At 38.0% G+C, this 14969-nt stretch overlaps 1 protein-coding gene across 4 annotated transcripts in view; it reads left to right on the top strand.

Moving 5' to 3' along the window:
• Positions 1–14969, top strand: part of CACUL1 (CDK2 associated cullin domain 1) — an 82868-nt gene that overhangs the window by 36283 nt on the left and 31616 nt on the right. For all 4 annotated transcript variants that reach the window (XR_006194812.1, XR_006194810.1, XR_006194811.1 and 1 more), the window contains exon 4: positions 13920–14015. Coding sequence is in view for 1 of the 4 variants with exons in the window: in XM_042909156.1 (XP_042765090.1) it covers positions 13920–14015 (96 nt within the window). In the remaining 3 variants the exon portion in view is untranslated. The remainder of the gene's footprint in view (positions 1–13919; positions 14016–14969) is intronic.

The raw sequence follows: 14969 nt of genomic DNA, 5'->3' as shown, positions 1-14969 counted from the left end.
TAAGGAGAAGGGAGAAAGCAGCATCTAGAATGTGTTGCAGGGATCAGAGAAACAGAATAGCTAAAACCGTGACCAGTTGGAAGAGAGGCAGGGTGAGCGGATTGAGAGATCGATATGGTTTCCATAGAGATGTTGGCAGTTGCTAAAGGGGACTTGAGAGATAGGGAAGGAAGATAATGGTTTGAGAACGTTCAGGTCTGCAAACATTGAGTGTCCATGTGTGGGCAAATGTGCTAGATGCTAAGGCTGCAGGGATAATTAAGATGCAGGTTTATTCTTTAGTACTGTTTAGGGGAAAGGTGTAATGATCGTTTTAATATATTAGAATGTGACGAGTAATAGGATAGAGGTAGGAAATGAGTCACAAGTCTTGCTAATTTTCCCCCGTGTGAAGTGTCTCAGATTGATCCCATGCCATGTCCCTAGTTTAGGTCCTCATTGGGACTTGGCTGAAAAATAGAAAAAGATTTCTAATTTGTATCTTGGCCATGCAGCTTGCCTTAGTCCGTTTTGTTTATTTTTCAGACTTACCATCTATTTTCTTAACCTTTTGACTCTCTACCTAAAGAGCAAAGACCATACTCCTTAACAATTAGGATTTCAAGGCTCTTCACACTGTGAACTCGGCAAGATAGTGTAACATTATTTTGCTATTAAAATTTAAATGGGCTGTGTGTTTTCATCCTCATGTGTTTTCTCATTTGGTTTCTTTTGCCGCTATGAACAATGGGGTTGGTGCCCCATGCAGTTGAAAATCTGAATGTAACTTTTCACTTCCTCCAAACTTAACCACTAGTAGCCTGTTGTTGACTGGAAGTCTTACTGATAACATAAGCAGTTGATTAACACATATTTTGTATATTATATGTGTTATATATTGTATTCTTACAATAAAGTGAGCTAGAGAAAAAATGTCAAGAAAACCATAAGAGAAAATACATTTACAGTACTGTACCGTATGGAAGAAATCCGTGAATAAGTGGACCCATGCAATTCAAACCCGTGTTGTTTGAGGATCATCTCCCCCCCTTTCTGGAAAGGGGCGTTCTACTTGTCTGTTAGGGTTTGCTGAGCTTTTAATTTTAACTCCATTGTTCCCAAGAGGCTTAATTAATCACTTTCTCTTCTTTGCTTCCGTAGCATTTTATTTGTATTGCTACTGTCGTCCTTAGTTGAGCACTTTGACGTCTATTTAGTTACCGAGGAGGATGCCATCTGTGCAGCCTGTGAGCTCCTTGAGGGCAAGAATCCTGACGTACTAGCGTTGGTTTCTTTTGGCCTGTTGTAGTCTTGAGCTCAGTTAAGTACTTATTACATAAATATTCTAGTCATAATGCCATTAATCGAATGTTTGCATTTCTCTTACTTATGGGATGCACGGTAGGAGTATATGTCTCTATCTCATGGACGTTAGACTTAGCTAAGTGACTTGCTTTGGCCTGTGAATTGTGAAAGAAAGTGAAGTGTGTATGGTGAAGTGTGTACCCAAAGATCTGAAGCCCTTAAGATCAGCTGTCCGGTTTTCTGAATTTCCCTTTGCCTGCTAAGTGTTTCAGATGGTGGAGGCTTTCTTATCCCGGGTCCCTGGGTAAGTATGACATGGAACAGACTTTCAAGATGGGCCTGTAGCCTGAGGAAGAAAGCTTTGCTCTGTATTTTTTTCCCAGTTTGCACTCATTGAAAAAATGTACAAACTTGGTTTTAGTGTAGTCATGAAGTTGTGCAGCCATCACTGCTAATGTATTTATTTATTTGTTTGTTTATGTTTATTTGTTTCTGAGACAGAGACAGAGCATGAGTGGGGGAGGGGCAGTGAGAGAGGGAGACACAGAATTCGAAGCAGGCTGCAGGCTCTGAGCCGGCAGCACAGAGCCCGACGCAGGGGTCGAACTCACAAACTGTGAGATCATGACCTGAGCCGAAGCCGGTCGCTCAACCGACTGAGCCACCCAGGCGCCCCACATCACTGCTAATTTAAAGAACGTCGTAGGTACCCTAGCAAGAAAACCGCTAGTCACCGGCAGTACTTTCCCACCCTCCCCTTCTCTCAGCCACTGGCAACCACTAATCTGCTTTAAGGTTCATTCCTGTTTATATCATGATTAATACTTCATTTCTTTTTATGGCTGAATAACATTGCATTGTATGGTTATAGTACGTTTTATTTATTTTTATTTTTTTAAGCTTATTTATTTATTTTGAGAGAGAGACAGAGTGTGCACAAGTGGGGGGTGGGCAGAGAGAGAGGGAGAGAATCCCAAGCTGACTCCACACTATCAGCATAGAGCCCAACTCGGGGATCAAACCCACAAACCATGAGATCACGACCTGAGCCGAAATCCAGAGTCAAACGCTCAAACTGACTGAGCCACCCAGGCACCCCTATAGTACATTTTATTTATCCAGACTTTGTTATTTTAAGTCACTGAGATAAGTATTTGAGTTGACAGTATTTAGAATATCCTATTTGCCCCAACATTTGGATAATTGAATTTAATGGATAGAACATTCTGTACTCTTAAAACTGTCTTAAATGACACTTCCATACTTTGATTATTTTTGTGTACATCTGAATCCAGAATCCATTAGAGCAATCATGAGGCATTTTCCCCCATGTAATGTTGATAAATTTATTGTATACATTAATGCACTTTATTCTTTTGAGAGTATATTTTCACTTTCACAACAGCTATTGATGTTTTCATCTATTAGCTTTGTAGCCAGTAACCTGTTCACAAGTGTGTTCCTTCCAGCAGTTGGTCAGTGATCTGGAGCTTGCGCTGTACATCGTGTACGTGAATATTGTGTTTAAACAGGCTTGGTTCTCAGGCCGGGACAATAACATTGACGTGTTAGGAATGGTACCGGTAATACTAACCTGAGTTCAGGGTTCTGAGGAGAGGCCACAGAAACAGACACGGGGAAGAAAGATGTTGCAGTTTTTATTCCCCAGTAGGGCTGAATTTGGAACGGTTAGATGAGTATTTGTCAAGTAATTGTGTTTAAACCATTTATTTTACTAAGATTGGAGTAGTTTTAATGTCTCGTGAGCTGAATATATCTTGGTTGAGGTCAATATAATTTGACTCCAGACCTATTGGTAATAATGGAAATTAATAGAAACTAAACCACAATTAGTCAACATTATTTAACTTTGTGTCGCTCTTCAGAGACACCAGATTACAAATAAAAGCTTTACTGCCAAACCGCCAACAAACTGAGCCAAATTGTCTTGGTGTTTGAAGTCAGAGCAAGGGTTGCTTTGCTGTTTGTGTTTTGTCCAGTGGGTGGCAGCATAACTCAACTGGTTGTCTTGGTGGCCAATTTGAAATTTTACGTATTTTTTAGAGGCTAGAATTTCTGTACTCTGTTTAACTACAGAGTGTGTTTTGAAAAAAACTTTCATCCCCCGAATATGCTATTTAATCCTTACTGAGTATGATATTTTTTAAACTTTCTTTTAATGTTTATTTATTTTTTAGAGAGACAGAGTGCAAGCGGGGGAGGGAGAAAGAGGGAGACACAGAATCCGAAGCAGGCTCCAGGCTCTGAGCTGTCAGCACAGAGCCCGGCATGAGGCTTGAACTCACCAACCGCGAGATCATGACCTGAGCTGAAGTTGGATGCTTAACCGACTGAGCCACCCAGGAGCCCCAGGATGATTTTAGATAATAAGAAAATTGCCTATTGTCTCTACATAGATTTCAAGTAAAATAATTATCATTGCCAACTGGTAGGCAGCTCTTCATATGTGTATTTCACTGAATTTTTTTTGAAAAAGTTATTTTGAGATCTATTTTTTTATCCAAACTGAAACTTAAAGCACTTGTTATAGCAAAGTTGTTCTTGTCTCACTGAATTTGCCAGTGAGATACTTCAACCCTCTGCAGACCATAATTCTAGTAAGTTCACTGTCAGTTTTTCAAGATAGGGACTGTGTTTTCTTTTTATATGCCCTCATGGGGCTTAACATAGTGTCAGACTCAGAGAGAGATCCAATAAAATACTTGTTGATAAAAAGCATGTGCTTGCTTTACAGCTGAGATTACTAGAACCATCTACTTGTTACTTAAAACAGCATCCTGAAGATGGAATTTGTGATTAGCAAGAGAGTCAAATCACTCCAGTAATGAATAGATGTTTGTAGTTATTTATGATCACAGTGTATACAGAGTACAAATATGAGTTGTATTCTTTTTATTTATTTTTTAAATATTCATTTATTTATTTTGAGAGAGAGAGAATGAGGGAGGGGCAGAGAGAGAATCCCAAGCAGGCTAATGTGGGGCTCGATCTCACAAACCGTAAGGTCACGAACTGAGCGAAAGTCAAGAGTCCCCAGTTATATTCTTTTTAAAATAAACTTTTTGTTTTGAGACAGAGTCATGTATTTAAATTGGAAAAGATAAGGGAAAAAGTTTTCTTTAAAAAATAAGCAAATAGGGATAAGTGGTAATTTTTGTTAAGTATTAAAAGAGGTGAGGTGTGTAGAAAGTGAGAAGTCATCCTAGTCCATCTGACTTCTTTAGATATTTTCCTGTATTAAGTAATCCTTGAACCTTTTGTAACTGCCATGTCACCTAGCTTAGTCACTGTTAATGTGGGTAAGCTATAGGAATCAGGGTCACAGAGGCTGGACTTTTAATTCAGTTTACTCTCAAAGACCCAGTGGAAACTTACATAAAGGAACTGGAATGGGGTGCTTGGGTGGTTCATTTGGATGAGGATTCGACTCTTGATTTCAGCGCAGGTCATGATTTCACGGTTCCTGGGATTGAGCCTCGCATTTGGCTCTGGGCTTCAGCACAGAGCCTACTTGGGATTCTCTTTCTCTCCCTCTCTGTCTGCCCCTCCCCGACTCACTCTCTGTCAAAATAAATAAATAAACTTAAAAAAAAAGGAACTGGAGAATAGGTGTGGACTATCCTTGTGTTGGGGCTCACGGGGATTCTGAACTGTTAGTTCTACGTGGCCTTTAATGATTTGTTACCGTTTCTGTTGTTTTCTTACCAGCCTTTGTGGCTGCCATCACTGATGGAGAAACTGTTCATGTGTCCATTCTTTCCTTAGATGAGCTGGTCACTTTTTACTTTTATTATTTTTAAAACATTTTATTTTTGGGAGGCACCTGGTGGCTCTGTCAGTTAAGCATCTGGCTCTTGATTTTGGCTCAGGTCATGATCTCACCATTCATGGGTTCGAGCCTGTGTCAGGCTCCATGCTGACAGTGGAAACTGCTTGGGATTCTCTTTCTCTCCCTCTCTGTTTCTGTCCCTCCCCTGCGTGCGACCTACATGCTTGCCCTCTCTCAAAATAAATAAACTTTAAAAAAAATATATATATATATCTGATTTTTTTTTTTTTAAGTAATCTCTACCTTCAACGTGGGGCTCAAAGTCACGACCCCAACACCAAGAGTCATTTGCTCTACCAATTGAGCCAGGCAGGCACTACGGAGCTGGTCACTCTTTAGAATTCATTTCACCTAGCTGGACAGTGCAGCTGTAAAATACAGAGACCTCAGATCCCTGATGAGTTTGGAAAACTGATTATGTATTTTAACTAGTTTTTTTGTTATCATGAGGGTGGGACTGATGTTTTCTAGCAGCTTTCTGCATTCTGAGTGGATATGGAACTTCCATTACATTTTAATAACTTTATAATCACAACAGTGATTTGACAACAGTCAAGAAGCTGTTACATTTAAAATAAAAATTTAGGTAGAGTTTATCACTAATGTTAAAATGTTAGTGTATCATTTTTTACTAATTTGAGTATAGTTTGCAGCTAAATTGTTCCTGTTGTCATGCAGTAAATGCCTTGTGTTGCATGGGTGATTACTGCTCAACCCTCTCTTGAATCCTCTGGGCTTCCTTCCCATAAAACTGCTTTTCCTTCACAGTGGTCTATGCTCGACTTTTCTAAATATTTAGTGGCCGCTGACCAGCTGTTTAAAGAATCCCCTGAAATTCTCAGTAAAAATATACACTTCTGGAGGGGCACCTGGGTGGCTCAGTCGGTTAAGGGTCCGACTTCAGCTCAGGTCATGATCTTACAGTTTGAGCCCCATGTCAGGCTCTGTGCTCACAGTGCAGAGCCTGGAGCTTGCTTTGAGTCCTGTGTCTCCCTCTCTCTCTGCCCCTTCCCCGCTCATGCTTTGTCCGTCTGTCTTTCTCTCTCTCTCTCAAAATAAATAAATATTTTAAAAATATATATCTATACACTTCTGGAAAGTTTCAGAGTTAGGACTTTGTGGAGTGTGGCTCAGGAATCTGCATCATTAACAAGCCCTTCGGGTGATGTGGAGAACAACATTCTTTGAGACCCGCTGGCCTGGAGAAGTGCACCACTGTTGCTGAACCTGGTCTCTCTTAAGCAAGGAGTGGTGTCAATCTTGTTTAAATAGAAGACTGTGTTATGGCTGAAGCCACTCAACACATTTGCACCACTGAAGTTCTAGTCTGGGTTAGAGAAGTATCCATGCAGACCGGATAATATAAACAGTAAAGCACAGTTTAAGTGTCTCATGAAGAGGGACAGGTAAAATAGACAATGGTGTGTCCAGATGGTCATTATGTGGTAGAAATGTATTTGACCTAGGAGATGTTGCTGTATAGCTGAGTGATAAAAGCAGATTACAAAATAATGTAATTCCGTGTTTGTTAAAACATGCACACACATGCAAGAACAGATGGAAATGTTAATGGTAGTTATCTACCAATGTTGGTAGTGGTGGTTTTTCTACAATTGCGTTTTTAATCTTTTAAAATTTTAGTAAACATGTATTACTTCTGTAAAGATACATGTTAGTAGCCTTATGTGTTTTAGACTCTCCTCTCCCATCCTTTCTTCTTCCCTATTTCATTTTAACATGCAAAAGTCATTTCTTTATTTGAAGACAATGTTACTATGAACATAAAAGCACATATTCTTTTTTTTTAGGTTAATTTTTTATTTATTTTGAGAGAGAAGGGGAAAGAGAGAGAATCCCAAGCAGGCTCTGCACTATTAGCACAGAGCTTGATGTGGGGCTTGAACTCATGAACTGTGAGACATGACCTGAGCCGAAATCCTGAGTTGGTTGCCTAACTGACTGCAACACCCAGGTGCCCCAAAGCACATATTCTAAAAAATTTTTTTCATGTTTCATTTTGGTGGGATGGGGTTGGGGGCAGAGGCGGAAGAGGAGGGATATAAATAGGAAATTGTGGAACTTGTTTGTATCTTACATTTGTGTCCATTTTGATAGCCACTAGCCATGTGCATCTCTTCAAATGAAAATGGAATAAAAACTCAGTTCCTTAGTTTCATTACATACATCTCAAGTGCTCAGTAGCCCTACATGGCTAGTGTAGGTATAGGACTTTTCCATCATCGCAGAAAGTCCTGTTGGCAGTACTGACCTCGATCGTAAGTATTTTTAAGTCTATTGTCTAGTAAAATTCTTGAAATAAATCATGGTGCTGTAAAATTAATATACATCCCTTTAGAATAACTGACCACACTTTTTTATCTAGCTTTCAAAACTAAAGATAAACTTTTGTTTTCCTTCCCTTCTGTGAAGGCTTGGTATGGTATGTCAAATCCAGCTCTTCCCTCCTTGCTCTAAGAAATATTCTTAATGAATAATATGTATATATTATTTATATATTTATATATTATATATAAATAATATATACATTATTATATATGTATAATATATGCACGTATATATTATATGTATAATATAATACAATATTATTATACATATATATTATATGTATAATATAATATTATATGTATGTGTATGTATATATGTATACATACATACATGTGTGTATATATATAAAATGTTAGCGATTCTTAGCAGGTTGGGTCTTCAAAACTAGGTGCTGCCAAAGTTCTTTTGATTCCTATACCATAATCCATAAGACTATCATCTAGTTCTTTTTTCTTAACTTAAAAATATTTTAAAAAGTGCTGTCTATAAAATAACATCTATTTGAAGTTATTAATTGCAACATTGCGGTAACAAAAGATTGAAAACAAGCTGTCAATATGGAGATTAACTAGTACATTCAGATATTGTACTTAGAACAGGTTTCTTAAAGTGTGGTTTGAAACTTACTAGTTTCCCTGAAATCCTTTCAGGGGTCTGCAAAATTGAAACTGTCTCTAGTACTACTAAGATGTTTTTTGCCCTTTTCTGTGTTGATACTTGTTCTGGTGGTGCACAAGCAGTGGTGCAAACTGTTGGTGCCTTTGCACAGATCTTCACTTTCACATGCTGCAGTAGAAAACGAAAGCATTTCACTTAAGAATATGCTAGACAAAGCAGTGAAAATTATTAACTTTATGGTAACTTTGGGTACTTTAAAAAATATCCTGGGGGCGCCTGGGTGGCTCAGTCGGTGAAGCGTCCGACTTCTGGCTGAGGTCATGACCTCGTAGTTCGTGGGTTTGAGCCCCACGTCAGGCTCTGTGCTGACAGCTGGAGCCTGCTTCAGATTCTGTGTCTCCCTCTGTCTATGCCCCTCCTGTGCTTGTGCTTGCCCTCTCTCTTTCACAAATAAATAAACATTAAAAAAAATTTTTTTTTTAAATATTCTGTGTGGGGCACCTGGCTGGTTCGGTTGGAAGAACATGTGACTCTTGATCTTGGGGTTGGGAGTTCGATCCCTATGTTGGGTGTAGAGATTACTAAAAACAAAAAAAATAAACTTAAAAAATCCTGTGTGAAGAAATGGGAAACTACATACCAAAGTACAGTGATTGTTTTAAGAAAAAGCACTTGTGTGTGGTTGTATAAATTTTGAGCTAAACTAGCTGGGTTTTGTTTTCCTATAGACGCTATTTTTATTTGAAAGAATGACGACAAACTGTGGTTGTTTAGACTTTGGTATATTCGACATTTTCTCAAATCAAGTGTGTCACTTCAAGGAAAGCAACTGACAGTATTTGTTGGCAATGATAAAATTCGAGCTTTGAAGTAAAAATTAGAATTTTGGAAAACCCGCATGGTCTACCACCATGACCTTGATAGCTTTCTAGGACTTTTAAAAAGACTCTCCTGGGGCGCCTGGGTGGCGCAGTCGGTTAAGCGTCCGACTTCAGCCAGGTCATGATCTCGTGGTCCGTGAGTTCGAGCCCCGCGTCAGGCTCTGGGCTGATGGCTCGGAGCCTGGAGCCTGTTTCCGATTCTGTGTCTCCCTCTCTCTCTGCCCCTCCCCCGTTCATGCTCTGTCTCTCTCTGTCCCAAAAATAAATAAAAAACGTTGAAAAAAAAAATTAAAAAAAAAAAAAAAGACTCTCCTGATGAGATAGGTGGTGATAGTAACAAATGTAATTTTTTCTTTTTCATGTATAGTGAAACGTGTCAACGTGTGGAAGATCTGCATAACTCAGTCAGTATTTTATAAATGACCACTTTATGATGATATAAAACGTATGTGGTAAAAGATCCATTCATAGTACAAGATAGGCCAGTGGGTTTTAATGTAATAGAGTACAAAGAATTCATAATAGTTTCAGCTTTCCTGTTGCAACTAACCTTTAAGAAACTACCACTTGTCAAGTTTCAAAGAAAAATATCCACAATTACCTGAAAAGGATATTAAAAATGCCTTCCTTATCTGCCTACATATCTGTGTGAGGCTAGATTTTCTTCATTTACTTCAACCAAAACAACATACCATGACTGATTCCATACAACAGCAGGTATGAGAATCTAGCAGTTAAGCTAGATTCTGTTAAGCCAGGTGCTAAAGAGGCAAAAATGTAAAAACATTGTCATTTTTCTTACCTTTTTTGGGAAAATAGTTATTTGCATACAACTAGCTTGTAATCTAAAGTATATACTATAACATTTAAGTGTTAAAATGAAATAACTTTATTACTGTCATTTTGGAATAAATAAGAATACATATTTTTAAAACCAAGGTTTAATTTCTAGTATGGTAATTATTGATAGACACAATCCATATAATACAAGCTTTTTGGAAGCTTTAATAATTTTTAGGAGTGTCAAGTGATTCTGAGACCAAAACGTTTGAGAGCCACTAGAATAAAAGTCTGCAGGATAATGTTGTTAGGAAAGGTACAGATTGTTTTGGTTGTATATTAGCATTTGGGTGGAAAGGGATATAAATGGGATAGTTATTTTCTTGTATGTATGTAAAATTCTTCTGGAAGGATATAAAGGAATTAAGTGTTGGTTGGTCCAGCGAGGAAGGAGTAAAGGTAAACTCTTTACTTCCTTTTGAATGCATTTGAATTTTAAACCAGATGAATGTATTACCCATTTAAAAACAGAAGAGATTGAAACATTCCTACCAGCTGTGTTATGAATTTCAGGGAATCTAGGTCTGTTATGAAAAGTTGGAGCAAGTTTGGAGCATTGGTCATTTTTCTGGCACCTTGCTTTTTCTTGTTTTTCTTTTCTTTTCTGTCTTTTTTTTTTTTTTTTTAGAAGAAAAATGAACCTTGCTTATTTTAGGGATAAAAAATTGCATTTAATGTCCAAGCCAAATACATTCATATTGAAATGATGTAAATCAAATAGGTAGCAATTTCCCCAGTGGGGCCCAAGGTATACTGAACTTAAGTTTTAAGGAGGAACAATCTGTTATTTTTTTTAATAGCAGTTATTTCTAGTTCCTAGTAAAGAGATTGGATTTATTTTAGAAGACTGTTATAATTTATAGTCCTGTCATTTAAAAGGTTTTGAATAAGTGCTGCATGAAATGTGGAACTAAAAAAGCTAAGTGAATGTTCTGACATTTGATTTAGTACAAAAAGTGCTTTTTAATACTCATAACCTTTGAGGCTTTGGGAATTCTTGAAAAGAATAACTGAGGAATTCAATTTTATTTATTCTGTCTGCTATTAAGTGTGCCTTTTGATCAGTGTTCATACTTTTAACTTCTGAATAGATAAAGTGTCCTTTTATGAAAAGGGAAAATTATTTTAATGCAAAAACTCTTCAGATTTTCTTTTTCTCATATAATACTTCTAAAATTTATTTCTTTGGATGCTGAAATATCATTTCCAGAGCTCTTTGCAGCAGTTTAGAAAAAGATATTACATGTGATTCTGTCCATTAGTTATAGTTAAAAGTATGCTTATAATGTGGAACCATTTCCCCCAACTTCTTTAGTTAACAAAAGACTGCCTTTCATAATGTTAATAGGTTTTTCTGAAGTATTAGACAAATAGGTGGTTAACTCAGAAAGTTTACTTATCCTCACTAGTTGCATATGCATTTGTAATGTTTGACATTTTTCAAAGCATATTCATATTGTTTTCTTTGATTGTTGGCATATCTTAGAAGTAGCACAGTTAGTATTCTTCCTATTTCATATTTATGGAAATTGAAATTCAGAAAGCTAAATGAATTGCCTAAGGTCATACAGTCTTGTCAGATAATAAAAAAGCAGTTTAGATAAAAACAAGGCTAGATTAGATTAGATTTAGATACATTTAGAGACATTTAGATTTAAGGAAGACTGTCCTTGCAAAAATGCATTTATCTCTGCGTGCTGTGTTCCAGGTTCTGTGGTCAGCTGCGGAGGCATAAAGAAAAGACACAGGTCTTGCCCTCCGGGGACTTGAAGTTTAGTGGCGAAGACCAGCTAGTGGGAGAAGTGAAGAAGAGGGATGGTGCCCTGTTGGCGGCCTATATCTCAGACAGTTTTGAGAAAGGGACACAAATCTTGAAGGGTGAATAGAAGTTAGCCAGGGTGAGTCTCATCAGGGCCTAGTGATAGAGGCGTTCAGGAAGAGGGGTCAAGGAGGTCTCCAACAGCACACCGACGTTGTTTGGGAACTGTTTGGTAGTGCCTTGTGAGTGCTGTGCCGGGCCGTGTACAAGAGGGAGCAAGATGTGAAAGCAGAGAGGCAGATGGGGTGCCCTGAATTGTTCTAAAGGTTACAGGGTGCCAAACAAGGAGGGTGGATACATGGAAGGACTCAGATTGACCAGGGTTTGAGTCCTAGTTCTTGGGCTTACTGGCTGTGGGGCTGTAGACAAGTGACTCCTTCTGAGCCCTTAGTTGCCTCATACGTAGAATGGAAATAACATTCAATTTGCAGGTAATTAGGAGGACCAAGAAAAATAAAGGTGAAAAAAGGACCTAGTTTGTGCCAACCCTCTATTCAATAATGAAAGATGAATTAGAAGTAAGGACAGTTCACTACACATACTCTAACGTCTAAGTAGAACTGAAAAAAGTATAAATTAAGTCTTATTTTAAAAATAGTATTAGAACATTGGGACATTTCTAAAACAGTATAGCTGAAATGGTTTTATAATTTCATTGCTTAAATTTAGCACTTTTCAGCATAGCATTTCCTTATACCTTGTTTGAAAGCAAGACCTTCTGTGCAGGTTATGGTTGTCAGGTAGTGAGACTTCGCCGGGTTGGAACCACCTGTTTGCATGGCAGGTTGTGCCATGCCCATCCCCCTAACTCTCTAGCTCTGGAATGAATTCGTAGCTGGGAGACCTGGGTCTATCCTATTTACTCTCTAATTTTAGACAAATGACTTGCCCATTTGTGCGTTTCTTCAATATTAAAATGGCACCTAATTAATTTACCTTTAGAGAATAAAATGCAACGGTAGATGGATGTACTTTCATAAAACACAGTGCCTTAGTCTGCTTCGGCTGCCATAACAAAATACCGCAGACTCTGGTTGGTTTAAACAACAGAAATTTATTTCTCACTGTTCTCGAGGCTGGGGAGTCCAAGATTAATGTAGCCTCTGATTTGGTTTCTGATGAGAGCTCTTTTTCTGGCTTGTAGACAGCTATGGGCTTGCTGGGTGCTCACATGGCCTTTCCTCTGAGTGTGTTGGGGGATAGATAGGTGGAGGAGGGAGATAGAAAGAGAGAGGGAGGAAGGTTGAGCCCCCTGGTATCTTTTCTCATGACACTAATCCTAAAGGATCAGGGCTCCACTCTTATGACCTCATTTAGCCTTAATTGCTTCCTTTTTCCAAATATAGGCACAGTAGTTCAGGCTTCAACATAGGAATTTGGGGAGGGGGACACATAATTCAGTCCATAACCTGCAGTAAAATTGGAAGTGTTTCTTTCGATGGCTTTATGACCTGGTATTTTGGTAACAATGAGTTAAAAGCCAGGCATGTATTATGTTTATTTTGTTGCTCTCCAGAGCTGCAGATGTATATGAACCATTTAAGTCTCTGCTTTCTAACTAATTGGTTAGCTATAGAAGTGGTATAGAACTCGGAATATTACTGTGCCTAAGGTAATTATAAAAATTCAGCAAACTTTTTTTTTTTTTTAAATTTTATTTATTTATTTTGAGAGAGAGAGGGCAGAGAGAGAATCCCAAGCAGGCTCTGCATTGTCAGCATGGATCCTGATGTGGGGCTTCAGCTCACCAAGTGTGAGATCATGATCTGAGCTGAAACCAAGAGAGTTGGACGTTTAACCAGCTGAGCCACCCAAGCGCCCCCAACAGCCGTTCTCATAGTGTATTAAGCCTGTACCATTTCCTTGAGTTTTTTTTTTTTTTTTTTTTTTTTTTTCCTTATTCTAGGTCCAAATACAGCCTGGTTCTTATCAGAAATGTACACATAGTTTAGTGATAATTTTAAAAATCATTTATCTTAATAAATACAACTTGTGAATTCAACTTTTTACTCATTAACCGAGCAAGCCTTTTAGCTAGCATGGTAAAGTTACACAGTTTTTAAAGACAGCAAAACCAAACTTCAGTTTTGCGTAGCAGATTTCGAAACAAAGATAGAAGTCTAAACTAAATTTCAGGATATACACCTTCTCCTTTTCTTTATTGGGAATTTCAATATGAATTTTGACTTGGACTTCTGAGTGTATTTGCATTTTAGATCTGTATTGGAAAGTCTTTATACTTGGTTTCGCATAATGATCACATTTATGTTCTTTCTCACAGGCCAGCCCTCCAGATCTCTATATTGAAAGATTTAATATAGCCCTTGGACAATATATGGGAGCATTGCAGAGCATTGTGCCTCTTTTCATATATATGGTAAGTTAGAGCTGTTTTCCCTTTCCAAAGTATCTCAGTTTATTGGCCTAAGTACAGATAGATGCAGAATTAAGCATGTTCTTTCTCTTTTACTACGTATTATGTTAGAAATGGAAATTAATCTACCTCAGTAATGTTTGATTGTGTTGACATAGACTTGTTTACCCTTTTACTGTTTAAAAACTCCATAAATAACACTGCTGAATAGACAATTAGGCATTAATAATCAGCAGTCACTGTGTTAGCATTTATTTTATTTCTGCCATATCGAAGATCCTGTGCTTGGGAAATAAAGATATATAAGAAAGATTTCTTGTCCTCGGAAAGTAGAGAGTTAAGCAATATATTTAAAAACATGATGTGTGATAATGTCAAGTAAGTCACCCCATAAAAAAAGTAGAATAATAAAATTTTCTTCCATTATGATGTCTTTCATTTGGAGAATTATGCCATAAGTATAGTTTGTAGTCTGTTGACTTTGTTGATTTGCCTCCCTCTCTCTCCTAAATATATAAAGCCATAGAATTTTTTTTTTTTAATCTTTATTTATTTTAGAGAGAGAGAGTGTGCAAGTGGGGAAGGGGCAGAGAGAGAGAAGGAGACACAGAATCTGAAGCAGGCTCCAGGCTCTTAGCTGTCAGCACAGAGCCCGATAGGGGGTTGGAACCCACGAACCGTGAGATCATGACCTGAGCCGAAGTCGGACAGTCAAACCGGCTAAGCCACCCAGGTGCCCAAGCCATAGAACCCTGATGTTGGTGTTCTTACTGAAGGCAGGGGCCCTTAACCATTTTTGCAATTCCTCTTTGTTTTTTAGATTAGGAAATGGGATGTTTGGGTTGATCTGTATTCCGTAGCATAAAGATTGCTATCTGTGAAATACTAATCTCCAAAATGATTTATTCTCCATAAAATATACCTTGCTGAAAAAACAAAACAGAACATTGGGAGAAA

This window comes from Panthera leo, chromosome D2 (genome assembly GCF_018350215.1).
Source record: "Panthera leo isolate Ple1 chromosome D2, P.leo_Ple1_pat1.1, whole genome shotgun sequence".
In the NCBI taxonomy this organism is placed as follows: Eukaryota; Metazoa; Chordata; class Mammalia; order Carnivora; family Felidae; genus Panthera; species Panthera leo.
The sequence above is the reverse complement of the archived record's forward strand: the minus strand, read 5'-3'. Positions and strand labels throughout refer to the sequence as shown.